This window comes from Daktulosphaira vitifoliae, unplaced genomic scaffold, assembly GCF_025091365.1.
Source record: "Daktulosphaira vitifoliae isolate Bord-2020 unplaced genomic scaffold, ASM2509136v1 Scaffold_4, whole genome shotgun sequence".
In the NCBI taxonomy this organism is placed as follows: Eukaryota; Metazoa; Arthropoda; class Insecta; order Hemiptera; family Phylloxeridae; genus Daktulosphaira; species Daktulosphaira vitifoliae.
The window spans coordinates 16,166,171-16,183,639 of NW_026099575.1; the positions used below are offsets into that span (position 1 = coordinate 16,166,171).

Consider the following 17,469-nt stretch of genomic DNA (forward strand, 5'->3'; position numbering starts at 1 on the left):
TGCTCCGCCGTCTTGTGTGTGCTACGAATGAACTCGTAACAAACCATTAATGACAATATAGTTAATATGTCATTGTTTCGTAATGGCGAAAATCAGAGCAATTAACTCGGACGGACGCGCCGTGTACGCGTGCGGAGGGTGTGGGACACGATAAATTAAAAACGTGTCCATCAAGGCCGTGGACCGTTAATTGCGGAGATGGTTTACGTGACTGCAGCGAAGCTAATAAAACGCGTTCGATCGACCGAGCCACTTTCATTGCCTGTTCTCTGCGCGTACCCGTTGAACTGTTTCTTTATAGGCCGGAGCACTACCGTTTTAAGGTTGAAAAATAATTACTCGATTAGCAAAAGCGATTAAAAAAAAAAAAAAAAAAAAAATAATAAAGTAAGGAATCTCGACATTCGAGTTGTGCAAGACGTACACGTCCCATAGCCTGGAGGCGTAAACGTTCCGAAGGAATCGATTTCCGATAAAAAAAAAAAAATGCCCGTCCGTTAAACGTTCGCCGGTAGTATAGAAAACAAAATAGTAACAAAAAATCATATTATGTGCGACGTATAGATTGTATAAGTATTAAACAACATGACATTGGGAGATGGAAAGACTGAAAAAAACAAACACATATAATGTCATTGGACCGGTTATGAGCGGTCGTCACCTCCGCCCGCCGCGCACACCTCGACCGCATCTGGTTTCGCGCAACGTCCCCTAGTCCCGATGACAGTTATGTCTTCATGTTATTATTATTATTATTAATATTATTATAATAAATAGATGTTATTAGCGCGACAACGATAACTCTTCTCTGTCCGCGCTGGCCGTGGGTATCGTCCGGACGCGCTCGACGACCGCCAGTGCTGCTGATATATTCACACGGCAGTTGTACAACTGAACGGATTTTTTACCAACAACAAATACCGGTCGTCAATATAAATCTTCCGCAAATGATTTAAGCTCGACGATCTGCTCTGCGCGCGTCCAACGGCAGTTTATCTAGAAATTATTTAATACTCTAATACGAGATTAGATTAGTTGTGATAAACCGACTTGGCCACGGACACGCGATCATCGTGGTGCGGACGGGCCGCTGTGTAATCGTCGTTTTCACACCTAATCGTATCGGTCTCGACGACCCGATCCGAGTACGTTTTTTAATCTATTTTCTTTGGCGAGTATTGTTTTTACACACGCCGGTAGTCATTCCGGTTTTTTTCATAAATGTAACGGTGTGTGCGTTCAGAACCTGCGTTATCTACTAGGCCAATGGCATCCCGTGTAAATAATTAGTGGGGTGTTCTCGGCGAAGGGGTTACGGGGGACGGCTGTCGCGCGGAACCGCGTCACGGGAGAGGACCCGACAGAAAGGGGCCAGAGTATAGGAAATCATTGCGTCCATATGATGTTGTTATTATCTAGTGGACTATTACCAAACGCCCCGAGCTGTCCAATCTGGTTGTTTTTAACGCTGTTGCGTACAGTTCCGTACCCCAAGCCGCTCGCTAGTACATTCCGTATAACATTGCAGTAGAGTATTGCATGGAAGTGTTCCCCTCTCATTTCGCCGCACGCACGTCCCCTTCGCCAAGATATTTCCACAATCACAGCCGTGTCACCCCGTTGCAGTTGCGACGTACAATAATTGTTTCCTTCGGTTTTGTTTTTTACAATGCCTATAATGATAGCAACGCAGTGTGTTCGACGGTACGCATACATTACACGACATAGTTAGGTACGAGGCATTTGACTGCGTTCCTCCTTATTATTATAATAGCTGTGTACGTGTATGCCTTGCCCGTCGTAGTAGTATAGTAGTAGTCGTCGTCGGTTAGCGGAGCCATATTATAATAACAACGTGCATAAGTATGTTGTTAATACACATGGCCGTCTACATTGTCGTCGTCTTTGTCGCATTAAAATTTTTCTTTTGTAAATAATGAAAGAGAAAAAATAGCGAAAACAAATACGTATGAAAATTATCGTGTATAAAAATATACGGGAAATTACAGCCGACGACTGTTGCGGTCGAGTAATAAAAAACAAAATTAAACGATTATCCGATTGACCAAAGCTTTCCGCCGCCGCCGTGGTTAGCAGTCGACCGTCTGGACGAGGCCTATGCCCAGTGATATTTAAATAATAAACACAAACGGCGGTCGCAGATCACGATAAATCCAGATAACCTTGAAGTGTCCGTGTGCCATTCGATCTGCAGCCGGTTAGTGCCACGGGATTTGTTTTCGGTTTTACTATTTTATTTATCGGTTTTCACCGGCACGAGTCGCATGCGACTACTCACTCCGGTGCGTCAAAAACTCGGGTCATGCCGAGCAATCGGTGACGTTTTACTTGGCGTGTTATACGAAACCCAGTAGTGTACTTAATGAGGAGGCCGAGGGTTGTAACTCGCACCGCCGTGTTAAGACTTGGTGGCAACGGTCAGGCTGCCGCCGTCGCACAGTAGCAGTTCGTCGAGCGTTTTGACTGGCCCGGGGCTACCGTATTCCGACACGGTTCGAGCTGTACGGCTATTTACACGCTCATAATACTTACGTGTCATAAAATGTTATTATAATACCAGTGTGTGTTATTGCACGGCGTACTCGATTTCCAAGTACAACAGTATTGCATGTGAACTCATTTCCGTTAAACAGCGGCGTCTCATTAATCTTGTCGGTCACAAATGAATTTCGGTGGCCGCGGACGCGCTCGCCTGAACAATGACCGCCGACACCATACGTCTCGACCGTATTTACTGGTAATGAAGTTTTGGCGTTGGCCGATACGATAACGCGACATTGCCGCCGTTGAACTGCCATCGGTTTGTTTAACAGCAACTTGGGTTCGCGCGTGTTCGGTAGACAAACGTATGCGCCGGCCGGTCGAATAAAATATGGCCAATTCGTTGGAGAGATACATTGTTCTCTCGACGTGCCCTTGAGCCGTACGCGGTCGCGCACATAAATAAAACCGAAATCCAAGAAGGTCCCACTTTGATTGTTTGCCCGTGATTCACGTCGTGTGTATGCGCACACGAGTTATACCGGTCGGAGAAAATATAATGAGAATACGAATATAAGTGCTGCCGAAAAAAAAAACGCAAGGTCAACGGTTTACCCGTTTGTGTGTGTGTGCGTACCACTCCGAGGAAATCGAACCTCTGGCAGCCCCCGCGCTCGCGGCAAGAAAACCGGATATTGTTCAGTCGATGAAGTTGGAAATCAATTAAAAACACGAAACGCACATTTTGCTGTTGGTCAGATAGACCATGTCGGCTAGGAGAGGGTGGGTTGTTAGGTTTGGTCATAAATCTCCGGCGTACGTGTATTGGTGTACGCGTCAGTAGTAAACAATAATAATAGCAGTATTAGTTGTGTAGGAAATAATAACACGGCAATAGCTGCGCATGTACATTCTTAATAGGCGCTTCTCGTCTATTATAACCTATGAAGTCAATCCGCGGGACGCGCATAGGTTATCCATCGGGACGCGAGGCCGGTTCGTTAAAACATGCGTGTAATTCGTATGTGAGCCCGTTCAAAGGACCGGAGGCTAACTAGTTCACAGACGTACCAAAAACGGCGAAACAACAAAATATCAACTCAGAAGAGAGCACATTTTCGTTTTTAACGTGCCGCCGAAACGGTTGGTACTCGTCAAGTACTTCAAAAGATCAACGCGCGTTGACGAACAGTTTGTCGGTTTACTACTGTTGTTCGAAACGTCATAGTAAACCGAACTTTTGCGTTGTTTATTCGGATGAAAAAGTCAAGTACGGCGCGCTGTGGTGCTGATGATGGAAAAACACGGTCGAACGACTAGTTGACCGCCGTCCTCACATTAACGTATTGGTTATTTGTCATTACGGGCGCCCTTAATTATATCTTTAAAGTGTTCTTGGCCTCTCCTCCTACAATAATTACATAGGTATTCTTTTATGGACCTTCGACGTGATGCTGTGAGCGCGTGCGGGTGGAGGCGGCAAAACGGTGAAGAAAAAATACAAGATCCGGCCCGCTCGGGTGTTAAGGGGAATCCGGCAGTGGAATGCAATGCGTCGATGTGGAATGCGCGCGGACACGCAACAACGTAGGCAGATGTCCGAACCGGCAACGCTGCCGCTTCGCCTTCTCTCCATGTCTGCCGCGTGTTGACTAGGAGGCCGTCACACCCGTTCGGTTTCCTAGTTTTCAAAAGTTGTTTTCCTACCGATTCATTAACGACTTATTGCTAGGTGCCGACTCCTTACATAACGTTCTGCAACACCTTCCCTCCCTACACTCGTAACAGCTCCCCGCGGAGACCACCTAAACATCTATATGAAGATTACACTATTGTTCTGTATTTTTCGACAACCGCTTTTTTCCAATACATTTTCTTAGATTTTTTGTCAGTGGTAAACGAAAATCACAACTCATCTCAAACGCTACGTTTTAATAAGCTGTCATTTAAAAACGCTCAGTGCACTAGTTATTTCTAGATTCTCGTGTTAACAAGTAAACTTATTGTGGACATGGACTGCAACAACCCATTCTATCCCGACCAAACCTATTCTAAGATTGTCTTATTGAGCGCGTGTTTAAGGAGACGTAGTGTCTTGGGTGTCGAGTAGCCAAGAATGTACGAGGATCTAGACAACTGGCTGTAGGGTTAGAGGGGCAGGACGTAGTGTGATGAAAAGAGAAGTCGGACGATGGTATAACTGAGGAACAAGTGGGTGGGCAACCTGAGGGGAACTGCACGGCTAAACCAGACGTTCGGAGCGGACAATGCAAACGTAGCAGTAAGTATGCACAACGCTCGCTTGTGTGCGTTTTTTTGCAAACCCCGCTGCTGTATATCCATTACACCATTATGCTGATGTCATCGACATGGTTGTGTTTTCATTTATATAGTAACCAAATGAAATGCAAAACGTATCTAGGCGAGTGTAAACGGGGAACGTGCGATTCAACTGGCTTGTAGAGCGGCTATAAGACAAAGACAACAGAATGAGGTTGCACCCCCTGTGTAGGACCAGACCGCCGCGTTGTCGCATTGTTTTTTTTTACTTTAGTCGTTTGTTTTTCTCCGGGTGACATAGCGCGTGTGGACTACGGTAGACCGTACGCAGAAGCACAAGACGATTTTTAATCCTTTTTCCATGCGCATACATAATGTTGTTAATAGGGTACGTTCCGTTTTTATTTAGTTTCGTTTCATTCGCCGGACTTTGATTAATGGCCAATTCGTTTCCTATTAAAATGGTGTATTCGAGTTTTATTTTACCGCAATCATATGCAACAAAGAAATCCGTTGAATTTATTAGATGATCGATTCATTATTGTGTCAATTCATTAACTAAATTTTCTCATTAAAATAGTCAACGTGATGTCTATACTATTAATTATACTCAAATAAACCTACACTAAAAATGTTTCTGGAATAATTATTATATGAGCCATCAACTAAGAGGTCTTAATGTACAACAGTAACGTTATTTAAGCAATTTTTTTTATAATTGTATTTATTATTAAAATAATTGAGTAGTGGAAACTACCAATGCACGCTTAATATTGCAAGCTCTTAACACAGAAACTGGTGGATAGAGCACTAATTAAAAAATCCGCTTCGAGATATTTAAACGCAATATCAATACACGTTCGTCTAAAATGCGATCCAATTTATTTTTATGGCACCGGTATAATATAAATTTAAATGTAATCAAATGTTATGAGTCCATACGTTATAGATAATCGGTCGTTAAGACTTCATTGAAACGTCGATATGTTAGGGCTTGCTCATCCCCACGCTATAAATAGAATAAAAACCATTTCTAGTATTAGTAATCATAGAACAACGAGTTTAGTTAGTATAGTCGCTCATGTAACTAGTTTGTACGAGTGGCCGCTGATTTTTTTATTTTATCGCTTCATCTATTCATTTCGACATATAAGCAACATTAAATGTGTAATTAACCACACAATCGTTTTTTACAACCGTATCACACTCGCGATCATTCATGAAATAAATGTCGATTACGGTAAAAATTTAGAGCGGCGGTGAATGGGAAAACCAAAACCTGACCAGAGTCGTTTGGCTGAAAGTTTTCAAAGTTGTCTACACTCGACTCGCACATTTCTCCGTGTAAATCTGCCGTGTTTGAAGTGGTTTTTTCCTGTCTAATCGACGACAGACAGCAACCAACCAGAGTGGGTGTCATCTGTAGCTGTCTGTTAGCTACGGACAGAGTACACGAGTGGTGACAGAATTTTCGAGTGGTCGCTGGCAACACAAGAGCGGAGTCGTCGGCCGATACTTCCCGTGGCGAAGGACAATACTTGGGTGTTGTGATCCCTACAGGAGGTCTTGGGCCGCGCGCGCGTTTTCTTCCTCGGTGCTAGTTTTCCAACAGTTTTACACACACACACGCTCGTGCAATATTTTACTGATATATACTTGTACTACAGATATCTATTCCTTTTAGGAATGATAATAGTACAACAATGTGTTGTGCATAGTGAGACAGTAGAAAGCGAGAAGAAAAAGAACGAGGATGTGGTCGAAAAACGACCCCGTCAACGACTGACGGGTTAATATATTGTATTCTAATAACGTTGTCGGCGAAAACGGTGGCACTTTACAAAAGAACAATTCAAAAATAGCGACAACAAAAGTTCTCTTTAGTGTTGTGTGTATCGTTGAGTGGTTTATAACAAGTGTCAAAAGAAATGAATTTCGTAGAAGAAAACAAATCAACCCTTTTTGTGTCGAGAGACTTGACAACAACAATGAGTTTGTATGCGCTTTGTGGTTTATTCAAATGTTGTTCTAGTCGTTCTCGATAGTATTTCGAAATATCATACCGACCGAATAGTCCGAAGACGAAACAAGGAAATTTGGTGTTAAAATTGTAATGCGTTCTATGTAAAAAACAATCATTTATTTTTAAACAATTTACCTATAAATTTTGCTTTTATAAAGGAAATTGTTGATCTAGAATTGATCGGTCGTTTGATTAGATACTCTGACTCTGATTACTAAATAAAATACGCACTTAACCTAGTTGACATATATTTTTATTACCACAAGACCTAAAGAGTGGTATTTAAAATCCCATTTCTAGTTGGAAACCAATGTAACATTTTTTTTATTGATGAATGATCAATGGTCGACGAGTTTTTTCTTTTTTAAACGTGATCTACACGTCGTTCGACGACAACCATCACAATCGAGTTGATCGATCGTGTTTAAAACGGTTTTACAATTATTTTATGTAATCGCACATTTTTCCTCGCTGCGGTCATAACATAAAAATGTCATTAAAACACACACTTGCACCTACATAAATCATATAAGAGATGAATCACGTAATATACACGCGGTCGAATATGAATAACAAATCTCATTCACTTGTTGCGAAGTATATGATTGTGAATGAGAATAACAATTACATTATATCATTACAAATGGAGGTTTGCATAACAATAGTATCATATTATGATTAGCCGCCCGTCTCTGTATCATTACATTATTTATTTATGTTTGATATTCGTTAAATAAACTATCGGTGGTCTTTTACGCACAACGCTCAGCAAATAGTTATTTGTATTTTAGGAAATTTTCAATCCGACGTGTTGGTAACAAACTAATAAATAATTATGTTAATGAGCACGTTCAAATGGTGTGTACAAACGCGGTGGTGATTAATTTTACAGCAATTTATATAGATAACGTCAATTGATCGAATGTGCCGCCGACCCGTAATTATAGCATTCCTGAGATGTACTAATTGATTGATTTTAAACCGTTTTACAGCTGAGAAAATATCTTTGATATAATTTAAATAGTATTTTACAGAGTTCACAGAAGATGGTCGTATAGAAAATAATTGAATATTTTAAGCAAATAAAAATTATTTCAAAAGTCAAAAAAAAATATCACTTTGTATCGAATTAAATATATAAAATCGTACAATATTAAACAATAATACACAGTTNTTCACAGAAGATGGTCGTATAGAAAATAATTGAATATTTTAAGCAAATAAAAACTATTTCAAAAGTCAAAAAAAAATATCACTTTGTATCGAATTAAATATATAAAATCGTACAATATTAAACAATAATACACAGTTAAATTACACAATAATATAAACAAAAATCAATTTTGAGATGTTAGTTGTCGGATTCCTCACCTCGACCTTCGTTAAAAAGTTCGTCGTTATACGAAGTAGACGGACTGGTGGCAGTGCTGCAGGCCTCATTTTTTAACGGAGTCGTCGACGGCGTTTCGCCGTTTACCGACAGTCTGCGGGACCGCCGCCGTGACTGCGATGACGACACGGTTGGGTTGATGAAGGGGAAGTGTTGATAAGGCACCGAGAAACACCGCAGGTCGGGCATAAAAGGTGATTGGCCGGTGTAAGTGGAGTCACGAAGGGTGTCGTTATATTTTATTCGAGCCACCAACTGGAGAACGCCAATTTTGAAATCAATTTTCTGTTTTTCGTTCATGGACTTCACAGTGGGCATTAGCGACACCATAAATGACAGATCGCCGTCTAGTTGGCACAGCGTCTCTGTGGCTAGTTTACCAGCGAACGCGTTTAACGTCTCGGCGTGAAGTTGGACGTCGGCCGGCGTCACTGGTTCGTACCTCGGCGTCGTTTCTCGTTTAGACGATCCTTCTCCGAGGTTCTTTTTGATTTTCTTTTTTGGATTTTCCCTATCGTTGCTGTTTTTACTGGACTTGGAATCCTGGATGAACGGTATCAAAAATTGCAAGTGGTCGTATAGATAGTATTTTTTTCTGTGCTCCGGCGGCCCTTTGGATTTTCTCGGTTTCTTCCCCTTCACGTCCTTGACGAACGAATCTTTAATGTTGGTCCATTTTTTTTTAACGTCAGCCACTGAAATATAAATTGTTATTCGTTATCGATCGGTTGTTGTATGTATACATATCGAGTTAAACGTTTATTTACCTCTGTCTCGTTGATCGAATGAACTCAACGCGTGCCAATCCGAGTACAAAGATTCGGCAATTTCCATCCACATGTTAGTCAGCACTTCTTTGTTGAGATGATTTACGTCGGCCGTATCCCATATGCACGAACGATTATGTATTTCATGTATTAGTTTTTCCGTAAAATACACCATTTTTATCGCATTAAATAAACTAACTGATGATAGACGAGTAAAAGCGAAGAAAGAAATAGCATTTAAATGACTGCATCGCTAAAACATTTTTAACATGCGACCGCTGTATTTACCGAACTGTTGTCGACTGCCCGAATGGGAAACGGTAACGGCGGGGCTCCGGTATACGCCGGACGGGCGCCTGTCGTTCGATAATAAAACCTAGAGGGTCCGTTGTACGGGCGGTGCCGGAGGGCCGCGGTCCAACGGATAGCGGAGACAGCTGTGACGTCGTTGGAGGGTCGCAGTGGTAACCCGCGGCGGAGGGGATCGGAAAACACGGCCGGTTTGGCCGGGTTGCTACGGCTGTTGCCCGCAATGAAAACACCCGCCCGGCTGTTTTTCGATGCAGGGGTAACCAAATTGCGCGCGGCACCTACGGTACGGTCGACCGCCGGTGTGCGCCGTCCGGTATTACCAACCCATGCGCGCTGCGGCGGCAACGCCAGTACTGGTCGATTCCAACATCATACCTATCCGCCGTCAACGACGCTACACTATAGTAGCGTGTTACATGCCCACTGCGCTATACACAATCATACTATGAAAAACGGTTGACATTTTTTTAAGTTAACTGGTACCGATGAAATCATTAATTCAGTTTAATGATTTGATAATATACAAATAGTGTTAATAAATTTTGTCCATTTGAAAAATATATTTCTATTATTAGTATTTCTATTTTTGTTTTTCGTTAAATTTGACTATAAATCAACCTATTTATCGGACTCAAATCATAATAATACATATATTAAAATTGTATATTTATTATTTTATTTTTGTTTACAGGTAAGTGTTTTTGACTAAGTAACACATAAATGAAGATGCATGTGATTTCGGAAAATAGTAAGATTATTAAATTTTATACAAGTTCAATCATTTATTTTCTCAAAACCTAATAATATTTATGAATTTATCAAATGTGAGTTTGTACCAAACATATTCGGTAAAAAATACTTTATTTTAATGCCTTTTTATGATTATTACCGGGGTAAAATTGTGGTGATTTTTTTGTATCGTGTTGGTTCATTTTAATGTTAAAATAAGTTCAAGGTGGGCCTAATTCGAAACTAAACAAATGTATTAATTATGTCGTACACGTATCCGTGTTCAGCAACAAGATTAGTGCGTTAATACTTTTGTCAACTGTCCAAAAGAAATAATGTATAAAAAATTAAGTTTGAAGAATAACACCGTGGTGTTGGACCGATCTCGGGTCCAGATGGACATTAATGTGTTTTAAGTATATATTATGTATATATTTGTACTTAAAGACCATATGAATATTAATGAAAATGTTCACAAATCAGGACTTGTACACGCTTCTCGTCGTTTCCGGATAAGCAAAGGCGGCGACGCTTATGCTAATGGAAGAAGATACAAACAAGCTCGCGATATTTATGACATCTGGACACTCGTACGGGTATTTGCGTATGCGTGCATTCTATGGACACGTATTATTTTGTTATTATCATTGTTATAAGCTCATAATCCATGTAGTGGTTTAACTCCTACAACTTGTAATTGAAATTTTTTTTTTTTTTTACGCACACTCGGTTAACTCATTTGCTCTTAACTCGACTGAATTTAGAGGTTAATCTGAATCTAATATGACACTATCTATATGTTAATACGTGTCTAGACCCGTGTCGTTTATAATAATGTTAAATTATGTCCCTCAGACTGTCGTTCAGAAATGTACATTTTAGTGTAACTTTTTGCCGGCAGTAGGTTTTTTGTTAACGATATTTGATATCCTACGTTGGCTACTATTCGTCGCCACACTGTCCTCCGTCAGCAAACCATGTCGTGTATACACAATGCTCCCACGCTTACAATTTGTTCGACACGAACGGTGACGCGGTTTACAACTATCTAATATCGCAAAATAATAAAATACATCGATAATTCCTTCTGTCCACGATATAATGTGTGTTAACGCCATAGACGTTTTTAATAAACTTACATTTTCAAGTTTTGTTATTGCGCCTTAGTTTCATTACTCGCTCGCATAAAAAAAAATGTACAATGCGTCGCACCAATTTAGATTGCGTTTATGATATTCCTACGTTTATTTTGATGACGATAAACAAATCACGATTACTGATAATAGATGCAATAATTATAGAATTGATTTTTTTAATTATTTCCAGAAATTTAACTAGCCGTTTTTTAGATTTATCATTACATAATTATGAGATATTCTAATATTTTGTCGACCTAATTAACTATAATGTAATATTTCAATGTTTTCTTGTTCCATGGGAACGGTCATTAATACTGTTGACATGGCTCTATTACAAGATGAAATTCCTAAGTATACAATAGTAAACAATACAACGTGGTGAAAGTTCTAATAAACAAGGCGCTCCGCGTAGGCAAATCTGTAGCGTCAGAGCGTTCGGTGTCCAAGTTGACTTCCGTCGTCCGTCGTGTGTTGCTTGTAGTTTTCGAAGCTAATAAAACATGACGTCTTGTTGGAAGGTAGAAATTTGTGAACGGCCAGAAAATGAACACTTCATTTATGTCTCGTTTCATTTTGGACGTAGTGCTGTACGTGAGCGATGAAAAGCGCCTTTGCTCGCTCACACACAACAACCGCGCACGTTCGAGGCGTCGCCGGGTCGAGTCGTGCTTCCATTGTCACCCGTGCGCCATAATAGTATCCGGCACCGAACGGACTGTTCCTGTCCCTGCGACGCGTGAGTATTCCGTATACATTACCGAGGCGACCGTCTATTTCTATTATTGTTATTATAATATCGTTTTAAAGAGATGCGGTGTCAAGTTTTTCCGTTCGCACGTAAAAAATAACCTGATGTGCGCTATGAAAACGGACGGAAGAAAATATGCGTTTAAGAATAATATATATTTTTTAAACAGAAAAACGCCTTAGTGCTCACGACCCCGGGGCAACGGGCTATGGAGTAATACGTGCGCGCACATCGTACTCATTTAAATACTAAACGAGCACGACGACGCCTCGGTGCCATTATATTTTTCCTTTGCGGCCGTTCATGAAATTCATAACGGCCGCGTGCTCACGTTTTGACCTTCTCCGCCACCGTCGCAACAAGCAGCCCGTTTGCACATATATATTGCAATAGTCGAGCGTTTAATATTCGAACGCGCGGCTACTTCTGCCGTGATAATGCGTTGGGACGTGTTGCGTATGACAGCAACATTGTTGTACGTAGTTTTGTGAATTACATTATGTTGTTGAAACGCTAGAAAAAATATTATCATAAACAAAATAGAGGCTGTGCCGGCGGTTGGGTTGTTTATTTGTTTATTATCACGAGCCGTATCGTTGCACGTCTTGTCCGGCTCATTTTCTTCTTGACCCCACTCGGATAGTCCTATTACCTCGGGCGGCACAGTGATTCGTTAAAATCCTAAGCAAACATAAAACAACAACAATAAAAATAACTATCGTACGTTATAAATTGAATTATTGTATAATATCACACGCTAAACGAACGCACTGCTCCTATGATCTGTCAGCCGTTTACCGAGATATGTTGTGTGTGGGTACGTTTATTTTTTTACTATTTATCGTTACAACGATTCGGACCAACTTCTCTTAGTCGAGCACGGTGTTTGTATAATACGCGTTAGATATACAAACACTAACAATGCGTGTTCGGCGTACGTTGAAATCGTACACATAATTAACCGGACAATACACGTACAATTATATACAACGAATTAAACCTCGTGAACAGCTATGGGTCCTATGGGTAAAACGGGAATAGGATAATTGATTGCTAGTCGTTTTCCAGTTTAAAAGGTCAGTTTTTATTATATTTTGCACTGCTGTTGGACACCGGACCAGATACCTTAGGTGGTATTACGTCTGGTTTTTTAGAAACCAAATCACGTTTCTCTATCAGTTTAATAAACAAGATTCATTTCGCAGCGGATAATTTAAATTTTAACACTTTTACGAGAAAACCGACCGGGCCTCGGCCTGTTTTGTTTAGATATGATCTAATGGTTCCTAGACCAAATCGTTAAATATTTAATTGAAACATAAATTTAAAAACACGGCCGCTATCGATCGACCAAGTCACGGTTTGCGTGGTTACTATTAAATGCGGACGACTGAGTCGTACGTTAATGTGAAATCTTTGTTAATTATTTTCTATATTATCATTTTTTTTTTGTTTTCCGTGGCCATCAGTCCGTACCTTTAAATCCAATACAGATATTATTTCTCGTCGTCCACACAACAAATATGATTACTTGTCGTCATTTATGAACGTCAGACCGCTCGTCCAATCGGTCCCTAGCACGCGATAAGTGTTCGGTGATATTTTAAACGTCCATCACAGGCGGCTGCTATAAACGTTGTTTTGGACCGTATTAAAAATGCTGTTGTCCGTCCACTCTTCTCGTAGAGTACACGCCGTCATCGTATTTAACACGTTTGTGCGCTAGTGGCCGCCGTAATCGACAAATAATTATTCACCGGCTTTAAACGCGTTTGGCTAGTTACTCATTCGATAATACTCGTACATAATAATAGTATGAAGACATTAATGCGATTGTATCGTCCGAGAGGTGTGGCCATAATTAGCGCGCGGTATACCACCGAAAAACGTATTGAAGAAATGATCGCGCGCTGTGGCTATCCGACATAATCAAACCAGTCGCCCGTATCGCACAAAACCAGTGTGCTCGCGGTCCATACCGATGCGACGCGCACAATAAACTTTTCCATTTTATTCATAGCCCGTTAATGACCTGTCGTCCGGATGGCGGCGTTTTAAGAAAAAAATCACTGTGTTTACACAAAGATCATTGCACGTGTGTTGTGTACTCTGCACGGCCATTGTCGTTGTCACAGTCGCCGGGCGTCATCGTTGTCATCAAATTTCGATACCTTGTTAGCATAACAAGTACACTCGTGTATTATTGTAATGCCACACTGGTCGCAGCCTCTTCACCTGCTGTCGTTGACGCCGCGCGTTAACTAAATTTCTCCGTCTCGTACGGAACACCTCGTCGTTACGGGCACCGTGTCCATAAACAGATGTTCACGGCCGAACAATGTCCATTATTGTGGCTGTATCCAAACAAGCGTTATTGTCCGTCAATGGATGAAATCTCACCGAGATAAAAAATTAACGATGAATATTGTTGTAATAATTTATGCGAATACGAATGCCGGGTCAGTAATGCTTTGGCTAAAAGTGGCTTTTTTTATTGATCATTGCTCATTGAACCTGAATGGTCGCCAATTAAAAAAATAAATATAATTTTATAGATATAACGTGTGAGCGTATATCATGTCAATGTCGATTGCCGCCGCCGCTGCGACACGAATAAATTACACCGGTGTCTGGTGAAAAAATAATATTTCAAAAATGCGTTTAGTAATAATAAGATTTTCCAAAGACGAATTTTTCTTCTGTATAAACGGACGGGGATACAATATCCTTACGATATTGTAATACTTAATTGCAATAAATTTCAATTACCGGTATTGCTACGTGTATAGTAGAGAGGTACAGAGCGCAAGTAAACTCAATAATAATTGTACACAAACTCGTTTTATATTACACTGTCGTCTCTCTGCCGATATTATTATTTATTTGAATAATGCGTTCAGTGTGCAAGTCATCTCTGTGTTGTCTCTTCTGTTAGCCGCTAGTGTAGAAAAAATTCCGCACAATCGTAATAACGTTTCATCGCCGTATCTCTCCACGAGAACATAAATAATTTGTCCGTTTTTTCAAGTTAAACTTTATACACATTTCTACTACATTTCTCCCAGCGGCCACTCGGCGGAATGTAGTGATTTACAGTGGTATTCCTCCCGGTAAACAATAAAATATGTGTCTCGTGTAGAAAAAATAACAAAACAATATTAATAAGTGCGAGGACTCGCTGAATTGAGTCTTTAATATTATGTAGCGCGACACATTCTTCGTGTGTGCGTTAGTGATCGGGTTTTTTTTTACCCGATTTTTTATCTCGGGTTTCGTTCTCTTCTTTATTTCATTTTTACATATCGTAACGAGTGTATTTCATTGCACACGCGTTCAAGTACGGACATCTCGCGAGACTACACAACACACACACACACACTCACACACACTCAATTTTCTGTACCTACTACATAGCGCATGATTAACTGGTCGCGCACAAGAAAGCTACCGGATGGGCTCAGTGCCGCTGATGGATTACCTTATATAAGCCCCACGCGGCACTGCAGAAGCCGCTGCCGTCCTTTTAATGTTGTTCCGGCCGCACTTGGAGAAAAATGTGACTTCGGGGGCTCCCGCGGTAATTCCGTTGTTAATGAGCACCGATCTATTGTATACACTGTGAAGCAGCAGCAGCAGCAGCAGCAACACCACCGTCGCATCACGCGGCTACTTACCATTTTACACTCTTACGGTTGTGCTACACTGCAGTTATATTATTATCGTTATTCCGATGCGACTGCCGGCCTGCGTTTAACAGTTAATAACCACACACATGTACACTCGAGATGAATACATATTGTATATTATTATAATTAGTAATATTTTGTACGGGCCATCACACCCGAATCGTTTTCACACGATTATTCATCGTCGTCCCGGCGGCCACCGTACCATGCCAATAAGTAATAACCATATTAATGCAGACGAGTGTGTTGTTGCTGTAATGGTACTGAACCGTCCGTCAGTCCCTCGCATCCGACGAGACAAAAATAAACATAATATTTCTCGTACACGAAATGTCTATTACATTTTGGACGCTGTCGGATTTGCATACGTGCGCGCATACAGCACCTATAAAATTTATTAACGTCGCTAGGACCGTTGGAACGACCGCGATGAGTCATCAATTATAACGAATCTCAAAATTGCGGACCGATTTAACCGTCGCTGCTATGTTTCGCCTTTGCTGTTTATTACTAATTTACATAGTCGTTTCGATCCGGTACTTTATTGGGGTTCGACCGCAGCGTTGTTTATTCGTCAGCGACCCAGCCGATGGACAATGTGTGTGTGTCCAAGCGGACGGCTCAAAATAAGTCGAACCCGTTGGCGCAGATCGCCGAGGAGACCGCATGAGAGACCTCTGCTCTCGTCCTATCGTCGATTTGGACGCGCAACAAACGAAAAATTGGAACACATCGCGGACGCCGGAGACGTCGACGTGCTACTCTCTCCCTCGGCGGCCGTTTTACACCGATAAACATTCTCGGTACAAGCGAATGTGCAGATGGAATCGGTGTTTTAGTAAAATTCTCCGCTGTGCAACGATAATAATTTGTGATAAAGCGCTTTTTTAAAGTCGTGTAACTATTCGCGTTTAATAAATGGTGGCAATCAGCGATACAAATGCACTTTGTTTGCGGCAACGGTGCAGTTCCCATGCTTGCTGCAAAACGTATGCACCGCAATAATTAAAACAATAGCTTGTACAATTAACCGTCGTCGCGTACAATAATATGTTCGTAATCGTAGACCAACGAACAAGACTGCGACGACGGCGCACAGACCGGCGGCGGTCTTGTCTTTGTCACCGGGTCAACCGTTTTTGCATTTTATTCCCATCCGGACCGCCACCGCCGTATCGGTCGGTCTGTGTACACGCGCGTACATACTTTATATGTAAACGTAATGTATGTATACTCGTGCACGGGTATATGCGTATGATATGCATAGGCATTGCGAGCTATATATGGAGCTATATAGCGCGCGCCCAACACCACATCCCATCGGTTGTTCGCCATCTTTTCAACGTCTCTTTGTCTCGCTCGTACACATTACACGCACATTATTTCTAATTCCTCTGCCGACCATTGTAGATTCCATTCATGTCACTTCCATGCCCATCCAATGCGCGGGCTCTCGCACACAAACACGCCGTGTATACACATGCTGTATTATCATTAACCGTACATATATTTATATCGTGTGCCGCTAGTACAGCTAGTAGCGACCGCCGGCAGCAAGCGCTTGTAAAATGGCATAGAGTAGTAAGTATAGCCGAGAGCTGTGCTGGCCGATGCTCGTAAAAAACTCTTGTAGTTTCTTCGATTTCGATTGAAATTAAAAACGACACCGGCGGCCACTAAATGTGCCTACAATGGGTCGGTTTCCACAAATTAAACATGGTTTTGTCACGGCAGCGCATCAAACGAAACACTGCAAATCGTTGCACGTATTAATGAGGTATTTGATCTCGTATTTCCTGCGCTTTGTCTTGTCCCGGGTACGCTTAACGACCGACCCGGGCCGTAAGACGAAATAAAAACGACGTTTAAACGTGTACGGGCCATAAAATTGTT

General features: G+C 41.4%; 2 protein-coding genes across 2 annotated transcripts in view; one reads left to right on the plus strand and one right to left on the minus strand.

Annotated features, from left to right (window-relative positions):
• Positions 1–17,469, plus strand: part of LOC126905593 (protein dachsous) — an 81,170-nt gene that overhangs the window by 21,785 nt on the left and 41,916 nt on the right. The gene's annotated exons all lie outside the window — the stretch shown is intronic.
• On the minus strand, positions 8,045–9,386 carry LOC126905597 (uncharacterized). The gene is made up of 2 exons (XM_050685457.1): positions 8,963–9,386; positions 8,045–8,890 (listed from the first exon to the last, which is right to left on the minus strand). The coding sequence occupies exons 1-2, from the start codon at positions 9,135–9,137 to the stop codon at positions 8,157–8,159; spliced, it is 909 nt and encodes a 302-aa protein (XP_050541414.1). The 5' UTR covers positions 9,138–9,386; the 3' UTR covers positions 8,045–8,156.

Coding starts and splice junctions, on each gene's coding strand:
- LOC126905597 (XM_050685457.1), bottom strand. CDS start 9,137: ATGGTGTATTTTACGGAAAAACTAATACATGAAATACATAATCGTTCG. Junction 8,891..8,962: donor ATTCGATCAACGAGACAGAG/GTAAATAAACGT, acceptor TTTATATTTCAG/TGGCTGACGTTAAAAAAAAA.